The sequence below is a fragment of the Dama dama genome, chromosome 20, assembly GCF_033118175.1.
Source record: "Dama dama isolate Ldn47 chromosome 20, ASM3311817v1, whole genome shotgun sequence".
Lineage (NCBI taxonomy): Eukaryota > Metazoa > Chordata > Mammalia > Artiodactyla > Cervidae > Dama > Dama dama.
In genome coordinates, this window is record NC_083700.1 from 109,607,264 (window position 1) to 109,629,712 (window position 22,449).

A 22,449-nucleotide genomic window follows, 5' to 3' on the forward strand; every position below is an offset into this window, starting at 1 on the left:
TGGGATTAAGAGTGTGAAGCATTTTTTTTAAGCTACAGCCTTGTCCTGTTGCAAATTCTGCTGTGTCACCTGCAGGACCTGCCCTTTTTGAAAGTTCCCACTATGGTAGAAGCATTTTAGAAAAAAAATTTCCAGAATTCTTGACCTGAGCTCAGGAGCAGGGCTGGAGTTGTAGGTTGGGGGGGTCCCTCCACCTCAAAGGCAAAACCACAGATACAAGTGAAATCGCCATGGAAAAGAGGGGGAGGCCAAGGCTTAAAGGTTAAGAAGCCCCTGAATTTAGGACTTGGGAAGGGAAGCCAAAAATGGCTCTGAGAGCGGGGAGAGAGTGGAAGCAACTGCAGACCATGTGAGGCTTCCGCCACAGCCGAGACTTGGGTGTTCAGCCCTAGTAAATTGAAGCTGCGTGCATTTTGACAGCTGAAGAATCTCACTGTACCTCGGTTTCCGCGTTTGTAAAATGGACTCATAATATTCACCCTCGAAGCTTGTTATAAGTGTTTAATAAGTTAAACCTGTAACATAATAAAACCGTGCCAGGAATACATACATTTTTATGATTATCTGTGCTCTTGATCTGTTAGTGTGAGACTGTTTACTGCAGAAAACTAAGTCTCCATCATGACTAACCCTGGATAAACCTGGGGAACGTTTCTGTCCTGAGAGGCCCTGGGTTCTGTGGACAGGCTTCTCTGCTGGTTCATTGCTTTCTCTACTAACATAATACCTCCTAGGGCTTTGTTCTGAAATCCATTATAATGGGGTCCTTTCTGATGGTACAAGTGTGGGTTTGGGCCTCTGGGTGTGTTTGCCCAGGGCAATAGTTACTTGAATATTCAGTGCACTTAAAATATGCACTTAAAATATATTATTAGAGCTAGTAGTTTTTTATGAGCCAAGACCCCTTGTTTGCTTTAAGTAGGCATAAATAGTGGGCTTTTTTTTTTTTAATAGGAGGCGGCAAGCCCGGCTGCAGAAGGAGCTCGCAGAAGCAGCAAAGGAGCCTCTGCCAGTTGAGCAGTGAGTAGAGAGCTGCACATTAAAACTATGCTCTTAGTCATTTGGTTTGCTCTTCTGAAATAGCTTTATAATGTTTTGTTTTTGTAAAACCATTTTATAGATTGTAGGAAGAAAAGTAAAAGACTTAGGAGAGAAAATAAAAAACACTCATTACTTTCCAGGAAGTTGTTGGCTTCCAGGAAGGGTGAGTTCTGACTTCCTTCACCCTTAACCAGCAACAGCCTTGCTGTCTTCCTGTTGACACCCTGACCCATTTTCTGCCTCTAGTTGGAGCCGTTGCACTGTGTTGCTGGGCTCGGGTTGTGTCTCCTGCTCTCTGCTTGGTTTGTGACTTCATGTGGAGTTTGGGCAAACCTTTGAAGCCTGAGTGAAAACTGGGATCTCCTAGAACACAAGGAAATGAATCAAGATGGAGTTTTTCCTAATCTGGAGTCAGGTGGAGGGTGTTCCCTGAGATTTGAGGCTTTGTTTTGAGAGTGGTGGGTATTTTAGTGACTAAATTCCCTTTGCTCTGGTTCAGAATTTGTTCCCCCCCATTGAAATAAACTGTGAAATATAATATTATAGTTATGATCCTCTCTTTTAAAATGTTGGTTGCTTCCTTATAAATGAAGGGGAGTGGTTTCATTTAATCTAGGAGTCATTGGCCAAAGGTCTTGATTTATAAGATAACAAATCTCATACCAAGCCTTTGCTTTAGATGTAGCATGTGTGTGTATCTTCTATCTTCCCACATGGGGAAAGTGAATGTCAGGTATTTTTGCCCAGAGCTGCAAAGTAGCTAAATAGTTGATCTAGAAATGAGATTTGGTTCTCCTTAAAAGTAACATCTGATGAAAGCATCATTTGTCTGCCTGCTATTGGCCAATGTGAACAGGTGAGTAGGTGTAGAAAGGTAAAGCGTCCTGCCCCAAACCCACAGCAAGTGGCAGGGGCAGGCTGGAAACCTCAGGGTGTTTGACTGTAAAGTCCTGTTCTTACTCTCCTGTGCTTCCCTAAAAGTAGAGTTTCCGGGTCAAAGAATGCTTTCATCTTTGAAGGGTTTTGATAAGTTACCAGATGCTGGTATTTTCTCACGGTTCTAGGTCTTTGTGCAATTTCAAGTACCTGTAACTGTACAGTTCTGTCTTAAACAAACCATTTACTTAGGCTCAGCTCATGTTTATCACTCTTGCCATCTCTGCTGTTCTGTGTTACCCTTGTGTGAACAGAGATGACTCTTCCCAAACCACCGGCGAGAGGAGAAGAAAGCCCAGCCTGTTCTTGTCTTCAGGCCCCACCATTGTTCTCCTCTAAGCCCTGGCCAAGATGGGGGTCATTTACACGGGATCCTGGAATCAGTGGCCAAGGAAAATAAATTTACTTGAACTTGGTTTGACTTGCTTGGTAACAGGTTCTGAAGTATAGATTATATTTACATAATCCAGATAATTAATCATGGGAGAATCTCTTCCAAGTTCCTGTGAATCCAAACATTTGGTAATAAAGTCTCGGGTTATTAGTTTTTATCAGTTTACTTCTCCATGAAGATTGCAACTTGGTAGGAGGTTGTTAAGACCAAACTAATTACTTGCCTTTCCTCCAACCAGGAAAATGGGGAGGAAGGGGAATTCCAGAGGGGCTTTGCCTCTGGTGGGATAAACAGCAGAGAAGCACATTTTTTTTTTTTTTTTTAAATATTTATTTGGCCGTGTCAAGTTGCAGCATGCAAGATCTTTGTCCTTTCTTGTGACCTGTGGGATCTTTAGTTGAGGCATGTAAACTCTTAATTGCGGCACGTGGGATAAAGTTCCCTGACCAGGGATCAAACCCAGGCCCCCTATGTTGGGAGCACAGAGTTTTAGCCACTGGCCCAACAGGGAAGCCCCAGGAACACATTCTTGTGACTTATTTCACATGTAATGTGATGAACTCACCAAATGTCAGAAACACCAAGTACTTAAACATAAGCATCGAACAGCCAGAGTCAAAGATGAAATGTGTTTAGATTCTGCTTTCCTGTCTTTTATTCTTAAAGTAATACTTAGACCCGGGTTGTTTATGTGCCCGTTGATCTCATTGCCCTTTTAGCAGTCCATCTTCTTATTGCCTTGGACCGTCCCCTTGTCCTGGCGTATTCTTGTATACCGTAGCTGTCCCTAGCTGTCCTGCATGTGTTGCTCAGCCCGCCTCCTGGGAACTGTTTCTTGCTGAGTACTGCAGTCTGGTGGTTGGCGTGCAGGAGACTTCTGATGAGGAAAATCTTCCCTGCTCCTGGTTATGTGGTTATGGACTTAATAAGCCACTATTTCAGTGCTTTTCAAGTGGGAGCTGTGTTTAGACCTGAAGAGATCCAGAGCTCCCTTCTCAGGTTATTTTCAGCTGGAGTTCTGGATTCGACTTAGATTGTTTCTTTTCATGTTGCTCTGATGGAAGCTCCTTTTTCTCGAGAGAAGCTGAAACTGGCTCTGTCCCAACCAAGTCTCCTGGGCCGTGTGTGATTAGGAAGTGGCGTTGCCTATTGGCCTTAGCAGAGCAGGCTCATCACAGAGCTTCTGTTCAGCAGAAGCAAAGACTCGGCCTCTCGCCCTTCTTTCCAGGGATGATGACATTGAAGTCCTCATGGATGAAACCTCTGAGCACCCTGAGGAGACCTCTCCTGTGCGAGCCATCAGCAGAGCGGCCACGTAGGTAGACGGGTTGTGCCAGGAATGGAGCGCTCGGGGGGCACCCTGGCAGCCGCCGTGGGCAGGACCAGAGAGCAGTTCGGGGACCCCGGCTGGAGCGTGCAGCCCCCCTCACTCAACCTGGAGGGTGTGGGCTTCAGAGCAGCCCCATCTTTCTGCGTTCGCCCCTCCGTAACTAGGAAGGAGCCATCCCTCAGTGGTGCCTCCAGCCGTGAAGAGAAGCAGAAAGAAGTATAGCGGCTTCCTGAAGGAGGGACCTTGTTAGGCTGGGTGATTGTTTAGAGCATACTGTTTAATTCTTACCAGGGCTCCAGGATTTTTTTTTTTTAATTTGCCAAAGCAGGACCAAAAGAATGGGGTTTGTCTTTAACCCTACTAAAAGTTGTTAGGTCAGTTAGACGATTTATTGCCCAAGGCATCATTTCCAGGGAAGTTAATTTAAGGCTCGGGAATCTTACTCCTTTTGAGGTTTCGAGGCTGGGTGTTCCCTCCTGCCCTCCCTCTGTTTTCTGGTGGTTCAGTCCTGGGAGGGGTTCTCTGCTGGGTTTGGGAGCTCGGTGGGAAACATTACTCCCAGGAACCTATTTTTGTGGACTGTTTTTGATTGATTGATTGGGCAGAATGTTTCTAAGGTTTAAACCTATCCTCCCCTCCTCTTTAGTAAGCGACTCTCGCAGCCTGCTGGAGGCCTTCTGGATTCTATCACTAATATCTTTGGGTAGGTTAGAAAACCTTCACCTTTCCTTGTGTGTATATATATGTGTATAAATATACCTAAGTACATGTACATGATTTGTTAGTGTTTTTTAAACGTGCACCAGAATCTCAGTGCAGAGTATATGCAGATGCCTTAATTTCAGCTTTTCATTTAGCTTCTTCCTTTTTTCCCTCAACTTCCTCTCTCTCAATCCCGCTGCGTGCTGACCTCTGGCCTTACCCTTTAGTCTGTCCGAGTCTCCCCTTTTGGGACATCACTCTTCCGATGCTGCCAGGTGAAAACGTTATCCTCTCCTAGCCCAGCATGCGAGTGTGGGTCGTTGATAACCACGTTCATCACCGCTTCACTGCCCCAGTCATCACGTGTCCATGTGCCAATAACCAGGGCGCTTTGCATGTGCCTAGGCACGCCGTCCGCCCTCTGAGCGGGGCAGATAGGTTGAGCTCTTTGTGCAGAACTCAAGCTCTGGCCGCTCTTCCTTTTGGCATGTGTTCAGCTCCACCCTGACCACAAGTGTACCCCGAGGGTGATGGTAACCAGGCTTAGGAGTCATCCTGAAATAGTTTTGTGAAAATACCCACGAGCCCCTTGGAGCTCGTGGTCACGCTAAGTTGAGGGCGTGTCTAGCGTTTATTTGATGGGGGCAGCGGTTGTTCAGACTTGCTTTTCAGTGTTGTGTTTCGGGGTCTGTGAGTTAGCGAGAAGGAGAGCAAAGGTAAGTGCTGTCTTTCCAGTTGTCACTGTGTCAGGGCGCTTCCAGTTCGGGGGGCTCGTTCTGTGGTTTGGAGGGTCTCGAAGGGAAAAGAAGCTACTGATAAGCGGCGTCTTTGAGTCCCTGCTGAGATGGCGGGCGGACCGTGAGTCCGTATAGTCCTAACACTGTCCTTTATGTTACTTCTTAGGAGGCGCTCTGTCTCTTCCTTTCCAGTTCCCCAGGATAACGTGGATCCTCATCCCAGTGCTAGTAAAGAAGTGAGGGTGCCGACGACTGCAGTGTCTGTCTTTGTAAGTGTGGTTTATCATCCCCAAGCCTCACCAAGCTTCTCGCGGAAACAGAGCCTGACCATTGAGGGATCCTTTCTCCTGCTGCAGCTAAGCTTTCCATTCCGGTTTCATTTACGTGGAGCTTTTACACCTGTTGGCTCTCTGATAGAAAGGGTTGATTATATTTTGATAAGCAAAGCAAGATTGCTTGGGTAAAATAAAGCAAAATCCATTAGTTTTGCTCGTCTTCAGAGAACAGAGTTGGTTTCCAGCCGCCGTCTGAGATGTAGCCCTGGGTGAGAGAAAGGACGGGAAGGGTGAGACAGGAGGACACTGACTCGGGATAGTGAAACGTGAGAGAATAACTCTCGCATTTGGCATCACTGCTTGGCTCCAGTTAAGAGTTTTTAGTCAGTGATCTGTTCTGGAAGGTCGGTTGGGCAGCTCTTGGCTTCGTTAATTATGCCCACGTCCCTATGACTTCTAACCATCAGGAACACCTGGTTGGAAGCAGGAGACAGGCCTGGGCAGAAGCTGCTGTGATGTCACGGCCAACACTGGTGTGAGAAGCTGGGTCCTAGAACTAAAGGTTGATCCAGGTCCCTGCTGGTGTGATTGAGCAGGCATGAGACCCGCCCAGGGAAACAGAGTCCCTGGCTCAGGGCTACCAGAGGGGGCCGGGGGTCGGGGGGGGAGAGCAGAGCCCAGTTAGTTGGGCTGATGCTTTGATTGCACAGGGAGAGCAGCTTTGGGGAGAGAAAGACTTGCTGTTAGAATGGGGTGGAGTTTACCTGGCAGGAGCTTTCAGTTTCAGGCATAAAGGGAAACTTTTAATAGTTACTTCTGTACAGTGAACTGGCTGACTGAGTGGCCACCTTGGTCATTGTAAAGAGAGTCCTGCTCTGGAGGAGGAGGTGGATGGGGAACCATTCCAGCCCCTTCCCACTGTGCTCCTAACTATGATTCTCTTAACGGGCCGGGCCCCTCGGAGGTCAGTGATGATTGGTAAAAGGTCTGATTGCACATAAGGTCACAGTCCCTGCCCTGCCCTCAGCTCCCAGCAGCCCATTTTTCCCTCCCATCACATTTGAGTCATGTGTGTGGGCCAATGGAGCAGCTGATAGCATGGGATTCTGTCAGTGCATGCTTCTGAAGAGTTGACAGTGCACAGCTGACCAGTATCCAACAAAACCAGCCACGCTGGAGCTTGATGAGCGGCAGCCATGGGTGTGATGGTGCATGATCTCAAGTTTTCAATCTGAGACCTCCAGGGTGGAAAGGGAGCACTGGAAAGAAAACGAATCGTATGGAGGTGGAAAGTTGGACCGCCTGTCAGATGGCTTTTCGGCACTGGGACTCGAGAGGATGGCGAGAAGGCAAAGCAATCATAAGTGCTATTTATAGTCCAGTCAGCTTTATGAGTCACTTTCTCAGCAGTTGGGGTACCTTTTTCAGTCCCAAGCAAAGGCAAAGATGAGATTTTGTATTCCTAAAGTGACCTTTTTAGGCAAGTGAGTGACCTTTTTAGTGATTTAATATTTACAATCCATGTGTTGCAGCCTTCACCTCCCCCAGCCTTTTTATTATGAAAATTTTCAAATGTAAGTAGAAATAGGGATTAAAAACTGCTGTTGGGCAGCTTCAGTTAGTCACATTAGCCAGTCTTACGACCACACACATACACAAACTTTTGCTGGAGCAATTTAAAGCAGATCTCATGATTTTACTCATGGATATTTTGAAATCCATGGTCTTTTCAGAGAGGAGATGATAGTGACGTCCACTATTCTCTCACCCCACTCTAGGCTGGGGAGCTTCCTGTCTGGTTTCCCTTCTCAGCTTGAACACAGATGCCGTCTTTTCAGATGTGTCCAGTGTGGATGCCAGTCTCAAGACATTTCTCTGTGAAGAATTAAGTTCTCCCAAAATAACACCTGTTACTTTTATTGAAGGCTTCGTCTTGGTCAGACGCAATCCAAGCCTATAGAGCTTGCAGAAGTCCTTATTTTTATAGATGGGCAAACTGAGGCTTCAGAAAGTTAAGAAACCTGGCGGAGGTCCGGCTGCTGTAACAGTGAATATTAGTGCCGTGTTGTCTCCAGGACGAACTCCTGGATCCTCTCTAACGCTGACTCCTGGTAGGACCGGCAGCTGCTCTTGTTAGGACTGTCCATGTTAGGTGCACCCTCCCTTGGACAATCAAAATGAAAGCCTTTTTAAAAAAAAGGATTTTTTTTCACTAATTTGATACATAGTTTAATATGTGTTTTAATGCAGTCTGGACCAGAAGAGAGACAGTTAACCACAGATTTACTTTTAAGCTGTGAAGATCATAGTATAGGTTGACATTACATTATTCTTAGAAGAAACAAAATTAACTCAAAGACAAACTTTAGGCAGTTAGTCTCTACAGGTTTTGAATGTTTTTTAAGAATATTGCACAGTATTTTAATAAATAGGAAAAAAAACATAAGAATTTAATGACAATAGAATCCTTGGAGACTGTGGGCCAGGAACCCACATTTATGACTTTTTGAGCAGTGTTTAACGTCTGGTTAAGCGTCCAGAGCGTTAATCTGTCTTGACCCCCTTCTTGGGAGTGGCGGTTACCCCAGGTTGAAGCTGGCGTCTGTTTTGCAGGACGCGCACGACGGGGAGGTCAATGCCGTGCATTTCAGCCCGGGCTCCCGGCTCCTGGCCACGGGAGGCATGGATCGCAGGGTGAAGCTCTGGGAAGTGTTTGGAGGTAAGGTCTCTCCAGAGTGAGACACAGAAAGAAGTGTGCTGGTGACGTCTGGTTGGCAGTCTGAATTGTTCATCTTCTTGAAATCTGCGGTATTTTGTGTAAGGAATCATCTGACCAAAGCATTGTTACTTCCAGTTACCCTTTACAGCTGACACAGCCGCGTCTGTGTGTGCTCTGGGTTTCCAAGTAGTGGCGAGAGAATGCTACTAAATTCCAGATACTTTAGCGTTCGTGTTTTCTCAAGTGTATGCCAGTCAGAGCATCTTCTAAGATAGGGCAGGTTTTAGATTTGAAATAAAAAAGTCTTAGTCATGGACTAGTAAAATTGCACATAAAAATTAGTAATAAAATTACACATCAGTCTGTGTATTTAATTATGCCAATGGCCATCACCTGGGGGGGAAAATGACATTGTATCTAAGCTTGAGACTAAAGAGACGAGTATGGGACTTCCCTCGTTGTCCAGTGGTTAAAGATCTGGCCAGTGCAGGTGACATAGGTTCGATCCTTGGTCCAGGAAGATCCCACAGGCCGAGGAGCAACTAAGCCTGTGGATTGCAACTGCTGGGCCTGCCCACCCTCGAGCCCATGCTCCACAGCTGGAGACAGCCCGAGCACTGCAGCGAAGACGCAGCACAACCATTAATTAGTTTAAAAGGAGGGTGTATCATCTTGTTGTTGTTTTTCAGTGGCTAAGTCATGTCCAACTCTTTGCGACCCCATGGATTGGTGCACTCTTTGCACCAGGCTCCTCTGTCCTTCACTGTCTCCCAGATTTTGCTCAAATTCACGTCTGAGTTGGAGTCGGTGATGCCATCCAACCATCACATCCTCTGCCGTCCTTTCTCCTTTTGTCTCCATCAGTGGTGGTGGTTTAGTCACTAAGTTGTGTCCAACTCTTGCGACCCCATGGACTGTAGTCTGCCAGGCTCCTCTGTCCATGGATTCTCCAGTAGAGAAAACTGGAGTGGGTTGCCATTTCCTTCTCCAGCCTTCATCAGGGACTTTTCCAAATGAGCAGGCTCTTTGCATCAAGTGGCCAAAGTATTGAAGCTTCAGCATCAGTCCTCCCAGTGAGTATTCAGGGTTAATTTCCTTTAGGATGGACTGGTTTGGTCTCCTTGCAGTCCAAGGGACTCTGAGGAGTCTTTTCCAACACCACAATTCAAAAGCATCAATTCTTCAGTGCTCAGCCTTCTTTCTGGTCCAGCTCTCACATCCTACATGACTACTGGAAAAACCATAGTTAAGAGCAGACAGACCTTTGTCAGCAAAGTGATGTCTCTGCTTTTTAATGTACTGTCTAAGTTTGTCATAGTTTTCCTTCCAAGGAGCAAGTGTCTTTTAATTTCTTCACTGCAGTCTCCATCCACAGTGATTTTGGAACCCAAAAAAATAAAATCTGTCACTGTTTCCACTTTTCCCCGCTTCTGTTTGCCATGAAATGATGGAACTAGATGCCATGATCTTAGTTTTCTGAATGTTGATTTTTAAGCCAGGTTTTTCACTATTCTTTTTCACCTCATCAAGAGGCTCTTGTTCCTCTTCACCTTCTGCCATTAGAGTGGTGTCATCTGCATATCTGTGGTGGTTTATATTTCTCTCGGCAATCTTGATTTCAGCTTATGATTCATCCGGCCTGGCATTTTGCATGATGTACTTACTCTGCATAGAAGTTAAATAAGAAAAGTGACAATATACAGCCTTGTATTACTCCTTTCCCAGTTTTGAACCAGTTAGTTGTTCAATGTCTGGTTCTAACTATTGCTTCTTACCCTGCATAAAGATTTCTCGGGAAGCAGGTAAGTATTCCTGTCTCTTTAGAGGTCTTTAGTGGTCTGGTATTCCCATCTCTTTAGAATTTTCCACAATTTTTTGTGATCCTCACAAAGACTTTCACATAGTCAATGAAGCAGAAGTAGATGTTTTTCTGGAATTCCTTTGCTTTCTCTAGGATCCAATGAATGTTGTCAATTTGATCTCTGGTTCCTCTGCCTTTTCTAAATCTAGCTTGCACATCTGGAAATTCTTGGTTCACATACTGCTAAAACCTAGTTTGAAGAATTTTGAGCATTACCTTGCTAACGTGTCTGGTAGTTTGAACAGTCTTTGGCATTGTCCCTCTTTGGGATTGGAATGAAAACTGGCCTTTTCCAATCCTGTGGCCACTGCTGAGTTTTCCACATTTCCTGACATAGTAAGTGCAGCATTTTAGTAGCATCATCTTTTAGGATTTGAAATAGCTCAGCTGGAATTCCATCACCTCCACTAGCTTTGTTTGTAGTGATGCTTGCTAAGGTCCACTTGACTTCACACTCCAGGATGTCTGGCTCTAGATGATGACCACACCATCATGGTTTGGTCATTAAGACCATTTTTGTATTCTTGGCACCTCTCCTTAATCTCTTCTGCTTCTGTTAGGTCCTTACTGTTTCTGTCCTTTATCGTGCCCATCCTCACACGAAATGTTCTCTTGATGTCTCCAGTTTTCTTGAAGAGATCTCTAGTCTTTCTCATTCTGTGGTTTTCCTTTATTTCTTTGCAGTGTTCACTTAAGAAGGCCTTATGTCTCCTTGCTATTCTCTGGAACTTTGCATTCATTTGGGTATATCTTTCCTTTTCTCCTTTGCCTTTTGCTTCTCTTTTCTCAGCTATTTGTAAGGCCTCCTCAGACAACCACTGTGCCTTCTTGCGTTTCTTTTTCTTTGAGATGATTTTGGTCACTGCCTCCTGTAGAGTGTTAGAAACCTCCGTCCATAGTTCTTCAGGCACTCTGTCTACCAGACCTAATGCCTTGAATCTACTCATCACCTCCACTGTAAATCCATGAGGAATTTGATTTAGGTCATATCCGAACGACCTAGTGGTTTTCCCTACTTTCTTCAACTTAAGCCTGAGTTTTGCAATGAGGAGTTCATGATCTGAGCGACAGTCAGTTCCAGGTCTTGCTTTGTTGACTTTATAGAGATTCTCTATCTTTGGCTGCAAAGAATATAATCAGTCTGATTTCAGTGTTGACCATCTGGTGATGTCCATGTGTAGAGTCTTCTCTTGTGTTGTTGGAAGAGGGTGTTTGCTATGACCAGTGTGTTCTCTTGGCAAAACTCTATTAGCCTTTGACCTGCTTCATTTTTCACTCCAAGGCCATCTTGCCTGTTACTCCAGGTATCCTCTTGACTTCCTTCTTTTGCATTCTAGTCCCCTATGATGAAAAGAACATCTCTTTTTGGTGTTAGTTGTAGAAGATCTTGGAGGTCTTTGTAGAACTGTTCAACTTCAGGTTCTTTGGCATTACGGTGGGAGATAGACTTGGATTACTGTGATACTGAATGGTTTGTCTTGGAAATGAGCTGAGTTCATTCTGTCAATTTTGAGATTGCACTCAAGTACTGCATTTCGGACTCTTGTTGAATGTCAGGCTATTGCATTTCTTCTAAGAGATTCTTGCCTACAGTAGTAGAAATGGTCATCTGAATTAAATTCACCTATTCCCGTCCTTTTTAGTTCACTGATTCATAAGAATGTTGATGTTTACTCTTGCTATCTCCTGCTTGACCACGTCCAGTTCACCTTGACTCATTGACCTGACATTCCATGTTCCTATACAATAATGTTCTTTAGAACATCAGACTTTACTTTCACCACCAGACCCATCCAAAACTGAGCATCATTTCCAGTTTGGCCCAGCCATTTCATTCTTTCTGGAGCTATTGGTAATTGCCCTCTACTCTTCCGCAGTAGCAAATTGGAGACCTTCCTACCTGGGGGGCTTGTTCTTCCAAGATCAAGAGTCTCTTTGATTACGTTTTGTTTTAGGAGTGACCTCGGAGTACTCAAAATGGGATGGCATTGAAACAAGAAAGGGGAGTTAGTGAAACCCTCTCCCAGATGTCTGAGCTTAGGCATGGCCCACTTTCCACATTTTGATACTTGGTTAAATATACATGTACTTTTAACAAGACAAGGTCAAAGGACAGGCTGAAGGATTCTGTAGGAACCCCTTTGTCAGCTTTCCTTAGTTGGAGCACATGTGTGCTCACTGTCCAACAAGAGGTAGCGCTGTCATGCCTTTGTCTGTTTTATTTCCTCTGAGCCTCACCGTAGCCCTGTGCTCTTAGACAGGTGGGTATCACCCCTGTTTGAGAGACGAAAACTCACAGACGCTTCTTGATCTATGTGGGTGATTTATGTGGACAGAGTGGTGAGCTAGGGCCTGAGCTTGGGTGAATTGCTGAAACTTAATCATAAAATGATAAGAACAGAGATTTGGTGACTTAAAAAAATATCTGCACAGATAGTCTATTTTGATTATACCTTGCAAATAAATACAAATAGCTCTAGAAATACTTTTGTTTTACTCCTTGGTCAGTAAAAATACCTGTAAGAAAGTTAGAGATCCAGCCACTAGTAGAAGTATTAGCTTTTTGCTGTCAAAGAGGAAGTGAACACTAATCAGAATTAATACTGACATAATTTGTGCCAGAGCATAAACTGTGTTAGTAAAATGAAAAATTTCTACTAAATCTACAGAAATAACATAGAATATCTGGCAGCATTAAGTTTTCAGGAACAAATATCAGTCATGTTCTAACTAATTATAGGACTTTTCCTCCACAGATGGCTTACTTGGTGTATAATTTCCCCCCCCCTTGGCTAATATTTACTGAATCTTGGAAGAGACCAAGTCCAAAAGGCCTTTCATGAAACAGGAGGATCTTTGGTCTTTTGGGCTCCATCTCTTGTGCAGACTGGCGCTCAGTGATCATTGCTGAGGTTTTGGCACTTTGTCACCTGCCAGACAGAGCAATGTTTTAGGCATGAGCCACAGAGAGAAGGAAATGGCAACCCACTCCAGTGTTCTTGCCTGGAGAATCCCAGGGATGGGGTCGCACAGAGTCGGACACAACTGAAGTGACTTAGCACAGAGATATTTTTTAGAATTTGCTATAGTATTTTTGTCTGTATAAAGATCTAATCTAAATAAAGTCCTTAATTAGTAGGTGTCGACCTTTTTTAGACTCTTGAAAATCATTTGAAAGCTAGGATCCAGGAAAAGGCATTAAAGGTGCTGTATTTTGCAAATTAATTCAGGGATTTGCTCACCAGCTTAATAGTCCTGGCCATAAATGTATTTGACAGCTCCAAATCCATATTTATGTCATTTTTATTAGCATTCAGAAGTCCTGAAAGAAAAGGCTGTCCATTGAAATGTATACTGTTCTGTGCTCCTGTCTTATGAATTTGATTTGAATGGTTCCCTAACTATTTCCCTAGCTTGTCTATCTAGGTTATCCTTAAGATACCCTTTAAAGAAGGAATTTAATCACAGCATCATTGAGATTTATCCTTTTATCTGTAAAGTTGCCCTCAGGGTGACCAGAGTCTGCAAGCAGAGTCCAGGGGTGAGTGGCCGGGCCTATTGGTGAGAGCCTGGGGGTGAGGTGGGCTTCAGGGGAGCGCTGGCAGGCGACTGGTTCACCAGAACCTTAGGTTCACATAGGTAGAGTGAACAAATAAATCCCAGAAACTCCAGAATAGCTTTACTGGAAATCTAATGACTAGCCAGTTTACATAACTATAAGTAGAACTTTCTTTTCGTACTTGGGTTCTGAAATTTTAACGGTCAGTTTCTATGAAAGTGATAGTTAAGTTGACGAAGATGTGTTTGTGTAAGTTAAATAACTAAATAAACTGTAGGTCAACTGACATGTTTTTAAAGTCCTGCACTTTTGTAAAGGGAGTTGATGACACTAAATTTCTTAAAAAGAGCAATGTAGGAGCCAACTGGAAAATGCTGGGCTCTGCACCCTCTAGTGCATTCATCGCTTTGCGAACTGGTCAGCTGAAAATTTTGGTCTCATTATGCTGTTTGTCCTACTACTTGATTCTGTAAAGATGCGGGGAAGTTGTTTTTGACCATGTAATTAGCTTCCATTGTGTTTCAAGTGCCTCATTTTAATTGGTATGTTGGCATCTTTGTTTTTATGCAGACAAATGTGAGCTCAAGGGCTCCCTGTCCGGCAGTAATGCAGGAATTACAAGCATTGAATTTGATAGTGCTGTAAGTACCTAATATCCTTGGAAATGGGTGAGTTGAGAGGTATTTAGAAACCATTTTCGACCTCTGGTTCTTGAAATTTAAAAATAACCTACCTGGTTTCTCTGCTGTTTTCTATCTTAATGTTAGAAAAGGATGCCAATAGGGTAAGAAGTCAGTGCTGATCGTGAGTAGGTTGAAGATAGGTAGGGAAGATGGGTCTGTGGGAACCCAGTTAGTCAGCATTTTGCCAGACTTGATAAAGGCTCTGGTTTGGGCTGTGTCAGTGCAGGTGGAAGGGAGACGGTCTACAGCTGGGGGACAGCTGGGAGGTGAGGCTGGGGAGTTGGCGCCTCTGGGCTCGTGGACTTGGGCGGGTGTAGAGAATTAGTACTTGCACTTACCAAAGTGGGGTGGAAGTGAGCACAGGGGGATGAGTTCCATTTTGAGTTGGAGGTGTAATATCTACAGCCTTCAGGCAAGGTTGAGCAGGCTCAGGAGAGAGGTCTGAAGGTAACAGGGATTGATAAGTTAACAGAATTCTGGTTTTAACGGTATTCAGATCAGGTATATGGTTTTTGTCATCTAAACCTTCTTGGGTTTGATATGAGGAAATTTGTATCATGTGAACTGAAGTTCTCTGTTTTTCCTTCTCCCCTGCTTTCCTGTAGGGATCTTACCTCTTAGCAGCCTCAAATGATTTTGCAAGCCGCATTTGGACCGTGGATGACTACCGGTTACGGGTAAGACCCAGTTAAGAAGGAAAGTCAGTACAACCTCCAGACTCCTGTGGTTGGGTATCAGTCACAACATGTAGGAAATGGCAGGGTGATGTGTTAGGAGAATTGTGTGTTGTCCTGCAGATCAGACTTGATTCCCCCTGCCCTTTCCTCCTTAGGAAAATTGATGTTTCCACTTCACGTTCTTTGTCCAATATCCAGCTCTGAAATATTCGCCGTAGGAAACCATCACATTTCCATGAAAGACTTCGGATACTTCTGTTCATAAGAGCTAAGGTTTTTAGGTAGGTCAGTCTTAGCTTAACTTCAGCTATTTTAGCACCAGCGTGTAAGCTGTGTTTCTTAAGGACCCCAAGACTTAATCATCTCGCAAAGTAGAGCTGGAAAGTAGGCTATGGAGAAGTTCTTGTGGGTGCACTTATGATAGAGATAAAACACCTCACACAAAGCCAGGAGACAGGTGTACGGGAGAGTAAGAACCGTGGGTTCAGATGTTGAAGAAATCTGCAGTCTAAACCCACACTCGCCAAGAAGTCTCTTGGATTCTATACAAAGACAGAAATTTGATGGTTATATCACTTTTGTTCTAGTTAGAAGATATAGATTAATTTAAAGACACGTTTTTCTCCTTAAGCTTGAAGCAGCCTTCGCATGAGCTTATTAAATGAAGGCTACTGAAAGATGAGGTGGAGGATTTACTTGACACTGATAGGCATTTTACCCCCTGATACAAACCTGTGCGTCAACTCACATGACAAGCAGAATGTATGATGTGAAGATGAACTTCCTAGAGATAATCTACAGGGAGTTGGGGGGCTGCAATACAGTGGTCTAGGAGGTCGTTTCCAATGGCCTGAGGCTGTGGTGCAGGGACGGAGCCAGAAGAATGGCTAGAAACCCACCGCTCACTCACCACCGGGCTTTCCATTTCCTTCACGGAACTGTATGGAAAATAGCCAGTGTTAGGTGCTAGCTGGAAAGATCCCCTGGAGGAGGGCATGGCAATCCACTCCAGTATTCTTGCCTGGAGAATCCGCATGGACAGAGGAGCCTGGCGGGCTGCAGTCCATGGGGTCGCACGGATCAGACATGACCGAGCAACTAAAACACGGCACAGCACAGGCGCTAGCTCGCACATAAAGGGTTGTAGTTCCTGATTCTTAGCTGAAAGACGATCCACTTTGCACGTCCAAAGACGTGCAAAGCATGAGACGTGAGGATGACAGAGACGGCTATCTAATGACAGCTGAAGGGCCTGTTTCGTGTTCTTGGAGGAACAGGGAGGTGGACTGCTGGATGCTTGTGGGCAGGGCTGGACGCCTCTCAAGTCCCGGTTCACATCTGTGCACATGCTCGGGTGAGTTTTCAGTTGAGGCCCGATGGTCCCGCATCCTCAGCCGGGAAAGGTGGTCTGGCCTGTTCTGGTAGCATCACAGTCCATCCTGGGCATGCCTTCTCTAGGTAACCATCAGTTACTCGGTGGAAATTTGTGGTGGGGTTGGATTACTCTTGCAGACCTTAAAACAGACCCAGTAGTCGAGTGTGTTACGTATGTTGTTGTTGTTGTTCAGTCGCCCAGTCGTGTCCAACTCTTTGCAGCCCCATGGACTGTAGCACTCCAGGCCTCCCTGTCCCTCACCATCTCCCAGAGTTTTCCCAAGTTCATGTTCATTTGGTCGGTGATGCTGTCCAGCCGTCTCATCCTCTGATGCCCTCTTCTCCTTCTGCCCTCAGTCTTTCCCAGCATCAGAGCCTTTTCCAATGAGTCATCTGTTCGCATCAGATGACCAGAATACTGGAGCTTCAGCTTCAGCATCAGTCCTTCCAGTGAATCAGGGTTGATCTCCCTTAAGATTGACTGGTTTGATCTCCTTGCTGTCCAAGGGACTCTCAGGAGTCTCCTCCAGCACCACAGTTTGGAGGCATCAATTCTTTGGTGTTCTGCCTTCTTTAGGGTCCAGCTGTCACAACCGTACGTGACCACTGGGAAGACCATAGCCTTGACCATACAGACCTTTATCGACAGGGTAGTATCTCTGCTTTTCAGCGCACTGTCTAGGTTTGTCATCGCTTTCCTGCCAAGAGGCAGTCTTCTGATTTCATGGCTGCAGTCACAGTCCTCAGTGATTTTGGAGCCTAAGAAGAGGAAATCTGTCACTACCTTTTCCCCTTCTGTTTGTCATGCAGTAATGGGACTGGATGCGATGATCTTAGTTTTTTTAATATTTCACTTTCCTCCTTCACCCTGATCAAGAGGCTCTTTAGTTCCTTTGCTTTCTGCCATTAGAGTGCTGTCATCTGCATATCTGAGTTTGATGTTTTTCCCACGTGCCTTGATTCCGGCTTGTAACTCATCCAGCCCAGCATTTCTCATGATGTGCTCAGCGTATAGGTTAAACAAACAGGCTGACAGCAGACAGCCCTGTCCTACTCCTTTCTCGATCTTGAACCAATCAGTTGTTCATACAGGGTTCTAACAGTTGCTTCTTGACCCACATACGGGTTTCTCAGGAGACAGGTAAGATGGTCTGGTATTCCCATCCCTCTTAAGAGCTGTCTGTAGTTTGTCATGATCTACATAGTCAAAGGCTTTAGTGTAGTCAATGAAACAGATAGATGTTTTTCTGAAATTTCCTTGCTTTCTGTATAATTTAGCAAATGTTGACGGTGTGATCTGTAGTTCCTGTTCCTTTTCTGAACCTAGCTTGGACGTCTGGCTGAAGCCTAGCATGCAAGATTTTAAGTATGACCTTACTAGCATGGGAGGTGAGTGCAGTTGTCCAATGGTTAGCACATTCTTGGGTACTACCCTTCTTGGGAATTGGGTTGAGGATTGACCTTCTCCAGGCCTGTGGCCACTGCTGGGTCTTCAAGATTTGTTGACATAATGAGTGCAAAATCTTGATGGCATCATCCTTTAGGGATTTAAATAATTCTGCTAGAACTTCATTGCATCCACTAGCTGTATTATGTTAATACGTTACTGCTTTTAATTCTCAGGAATCCAGGGGAGATGGGTAGATGGGAAAACCGAGGCTTCGCTAAGCCCGCAGAATTGCCTGGGGTCAGCAGTGAACAGATGAAAAGATGAGACTTGGGACTGAGGCCTGTGCTGTTTCCTGTGTTCTGTTGGCCTGAATCATTTTCACCTGAGATATAGCAAAACTCTCAAAAGAGTGCAAAGGGACATACAGCCTTCCTTACGTTTTAGGCCCTTAGATGAGTGAAACAAGGAGTTGGGTGTGGGATGGTATTTGTACCTGGTAGAAGAGTTCTGAACAGGTAGGTGTCAGCTTTTGGGTCTGAAATTAGGAGGAGACCTGGAGGTAGAGTGAGCTGGTTTGCAGAGGTGGGCGAGTCTCGCTGGAGGAGCTGCTGGAGCCCCAAGCTGGGTGCTGACGAGCTGGGGGCTGGTGCCAGGGCTTGTAGCCTCCTGTGCTGGACCAGGGCTCACAGCCGCGCCCTCTCACTTGGTAAATGTGTGAAGGAGGTCAGAAGGCCTTTTTAGCAAGTTCGCATACCCACAGAAACCACATGAAACCCTTACCAGGGCCCAGGAAGTGAGTAGGCTCCCTGTCCAGGAGGCTCTGGCTGCTATATTTTGCAGAGGATGTTAGCAGGCTTGAATGGGCATCCGTGTTCTGAAACACGAGCTGCAAGCCCTGGTCAGTGTCTCCTCAGCTCGTATGCTGAGGGGGTGGTGTCGGGTGAGACCAGAAGGCCAGAGCGGCTGGTCGAGTGCTTGCTTTAAAATTCTTTTGGGAAAGGTGTCCTAGAAACAGCCTGGTGCTGAAAGGGGTCCGTTCCAGAAGACACCTTTCAAGGTGGGGTGTTTTCAACTCTGCCTAAACAATCTTACAGTGGGGTCACTCAGTCGTGTGCGACTCTTTGCAACCCCATGGACTGTGGCCCACCAGGCTTCTCTGTCCACGGGAGTTCTCCAGGCAAGAACACTGGAGTGGGTTGCCATTTCCTACTCCAGGGGATCTTCCCGACCCAGGGATCAAACCCGGGTCTCCCGCATTACAGGCAAACACTTTACCATCTGAGCCACCAGGAAAGCCAGGAAAAAAACCTCAAAAGATGAGTGTAAAACTGAGGAACTGGGTTGAAGAACCTGCCCTGCCGACCTCTCTAACGCTGATGTGGACAAGGGGCTTCAGTGTGGCCTGGCTCTCAGATGATGGTTTTTATTACAGAAACCTCCTCATCAAGGCCTGCGTTTCTCTGAGGTCACCTGTCTTGGTTGCGTTGATGGTTACTGCCTGCATGGTGGGCGGCCCTGCAGCACGGGGCAGGCCCGTGCAGAGCAAAGGGCAGAGAGCGTTCCGCTGGGAGACTCAGGCTGCTCTGACTTCATGTTGGCTCTGAAAGAGGAAGATAAAACCTTGAAGTAGTGTTAGAAGTTAAATGTTACCTTTTTCCAGGGGGGCTGTTTGGGTCTTCATTGCTTTGCTCCAGCTTTCTCCAGTTGCAAGGAGCAAAGGCTCCTCTTCCTTGTGGTGTGTGGGCTTCTCTTTGTGATGGCTTCTCTTGTTGCAGAACATAGGCTCTAGGGTGTGTGGGCTCAGTAGTTGCCACTCACAGGCTGTAGGGTGTGCGGCTCAGTAGTTGGGGCGCACAGACTTAGTTGTTCTGCAGCATGTGGAATCTTCCCAGACCAATAATCAAATCCACATCCCCTGCATTGGCAGGTGGATTCTTATCCACTGTGCTACCAGGGAAGTTCCAAAAGTTAAATGTTAGATATTAATAAGTATCAAAAATACTGAATGGGTAAAAGAACTTGAAATAAATCTGATCCACTTAAAATAACTTAAAAATCAATTTTTAAGTGAATCAGTTCAGTTCAGTTGCTCACTTGTGTCCGACTCTTTGTGACCCCATGGACTTCAGCAGGCCAGGCTTCCCTGTCCATCACCACTACCGGAGTTTACTCAGACTCATGTCCATTGAGTCAGTGATGCCATCCAACCATCTCATCCTCTGTCGTCTCCTTCTCCTCCTGCCTTCAGTCTTTCCCAGCATCAAGGTCTTTTCAAATGAGTCAGCTGTTCGCATCAGGAGTTTCAACTTCAACACCAGTCCTTCCAATGAATATTCAGGACTGATTTCCTTTAGGATGGACTGGTTGGATCTCCTTGCAGGAGCTAAATTCAATACCATTGAGAGCATGGAGATGGAACTAGCTAGCTTCATTCAGGTTTTGTCCAACTGAACAAGAAGAAGATAAGCAGAAATCCAGAGTTTTTAGAAGTAACACATGTGAAGAGCTAGGAAATAAGTCACAAGAAAGCCTTATACTCATAGATATTCATTGCAGTATCATTTCTGATTGTGAAACTTTTAAAGGAATCTAGGTATCTGCTGGCCAAGGAAGTTTCAATTAGATTATAATCTCATTACTTGAAGCCTGTTTACCTATTATAGACTGTTTGCCTATATTAATTACATTACAGAAACTCTAGAGGGTCAACTGTGTGCCATGTGCATGGGTCGCCCTTCTAAGCAGCATGAGGAAGAGATTAGTCTTTTACAGACTTAGAGACCCAGGGTATTCTGGCCAAACAGCGAGACCCCCAAACTGTATATTTTCAGCTGTCACATGGAAAATTGCTTGTGCCGTGAAATTAAAAGTGGATGCCCAGGCTATGCAGTTTTGAATACAGTGGGTTACAAAACTAACACAACATTGTAAAACAGTTATACTCCAACTAGGGGAAAAATGTGTACAGAAAGAAACAAAAATGTAGTGGATAAATATGCAGGGATATTTCCATATTAACATGCAGTTAGGGTCAGCACAATGAGTGCATTGGCATTGTCCACTTAACGAGCAGTGTTTTTCCCTCCTGGTGTGTGTGATAGGCGATTTTAGTTTTTTGGTGAAATAGTTTTCTACTAATAGCTTACATAGCATGAGAAGTACCTGCACGAGCTTTTGGTCTCTCCCCAGGGTTTGTGCAGATCAGATGACTTCTACTGAGCATTTTTCAGTAGAACAGGTTAAATACACTGTATTTAACATAAGCTTTGTTGCTAGAGCTTTCTTGATCTTTTCAGAAGGATCAGTAGGGGGTTGTCACACAGCCTCGGCACGGCTGCCACCTGGCTGGCCATGATTGTAGGATGCTGTTCCAGCTTCAGAGAGGTTTAAACGTGAGAGGAAGGAGGCTTGGAGTCTGGGCAGACTTCCCTTTCTAAGAGGGGAAGTACATGCGGCCCTGAGCTTTCTGTTCCTGTGATAATGTGGAGTTGTTCTACTGGGCAGAGAGGGAAGATTGGTTTCTAAAATGATAATTCAACTTTGAGATCTCAGCTCAGGGATTTGGAGTGAAACCCAGGAAGGTAGCAGTTATAGTAAATATATTAGGGTCTTTTAGAAGCTGCTTTTTGGGGTGGTGAGGATGGTATTCCCTGGCGAACCAGTGGTTACTATGCCACACTTTTCATTGCCAAGGGCCCAGGTTCAGTTCCTGGTTGGGGAACTAAAATCCATCATCCCACAAGCCTCGAAACAACAACAACCCAAAAAAAAGCCCCTTTAAAAAAAAATTATAAAAAACACTGGTGAATACCTGAATGCCCTCTGAGCCTCTGAGATTTCCACACATAAATATGTTGATCCATGATGAGAAATAGGAAAGACTTGGCTGACTCCCCAAATCCTTTCCTGGCACCCCTGCCACCCCCAGCCGGCTCTCCACTTGGGCTCCAGTAGTGCAGTGATGGGCAGAGGGCAGCGACCCTCTGTTACAACCCAGTGCTACGTTCCTTGGCCACCCGGGGAGACGCCATGGCTGGCATCCAACAGCTGGTCACAAAAAGCGGTGATTGTTGGGAATGCTGGACTCTGGCTGTGGTCTGACGTTTCAAGCTGAGACCTCTGATTGAAAAACGCCTGGAAGTCTTAATTGTTTATTTAATGAGTCCTGATGTTTCCTTTTATAAATTATGCCTCCAGTGATCCTGCCTGGTCTGCTTTAAATAGGAAACTGACTTTTTATAATTCCGACTTGCAGAAAATGGCAAGAACAGTACAGACAGGTATCTGTAATAGCACTAATTTCAAGCAGGTGCTCATCCCCTCCCCCCTTTTTAAGTTGTGTAATTAGCCTCAGTAGAGGATACAGATTCAGGAAGTTTCTACATGTGTTTTTTTTTTTATGCTTGGGAGAAGACAAACGTTATTTTTCTATAACACACAAGATTAAAGAGGCAGCATAAATCTAATAATATTAAATAGATGCCATTAGTGTATGCATTGTTCTTTTCCATTTCGTTGGCTAATAAGACTAAATGCAGATATCCTATTTTTGTTTTCGTTCTGTATGCTGTCTTTGGTAGAGCCTTTACTGAGTACTTCATTATACTGTTTTTATGCGTCCTTTTTTTTTTTTTTTTTTTTCATATTGACCTACCACACTGTTAGTCCCAGATGCACAAAATAGTGGTTCATTATTCCTATACATTGCCAAATGATCATCACCATACATCCACCTATCATCTGTCAGCGAAGTCATTGCAGTATTATTAAC

The 22,449-nt window shown here is 45.0% G+C and overlaps 1 protein-coding gene and 2 non-coding genes across 8 annotated transcripts in view; all 3 read left to right on the forward strand.

The window, feature by feature from the left end:
* ATG16L1 (autophagy related 16 like 1) overlaps positions 1-22,449 on the forward strand; it is a 43,731-nt gene that overhangs the window by 14,474 nt on the left and 6,808 nt on the right. For 2 of the 6 annotated variants that reach the window (XM_061122483.1, XM_061122488.1), the window contains exons 6-12: positions 955-1,020; positions 3,600-3,686; positions 4,348-4,404; positions 5,307-5,409; positions 8,029-8,134; positions 14,125-14,195; positions 14,843-14,914. In XM_061122483.1, coding sequence (XP_060978466.1) covers positions 955-1,020; positions 3,600-3,686; positions 4,348-4,404; positions 5,307-5,409; positions 8,029-8,134; positions 14,125-14,195; positions 14,843-14,914 — 562 coding nt within the window. The remainder of the gene's footprint in view (positions 1-954; positions 1,021-3,599; positions 3,687-4,347; positions 4,405-5,306; positions 5,410-8,028; positions 8,135-14,124; positions 14,196-14,842; positions 14,915-22,449) is intronic. The other 4 variants (XM_061122484.1, XM_061122489.1, XM_061122486.1 and 1 more) reach the window with 3 other exon arrangements.
* On the forward strand, positions 6,379-6,654 carry LOC133041852 (small Cajal body-specific RNA 6). The gene has a single exon (XR_009689409.1). It is a non-coding gene; the product is annotated as a small Cajal body-specific RNA 6 (non-coding RNA).
* Positions 21,535-21,796, forward strand: LOC133041853 (small Cajal body-specific RNA 6). The gene has a single exon (XR_009689410.1). It is a non-coding gene; the product is annotated as a small Cajal body-specific RNA 6 (non-coding RNA).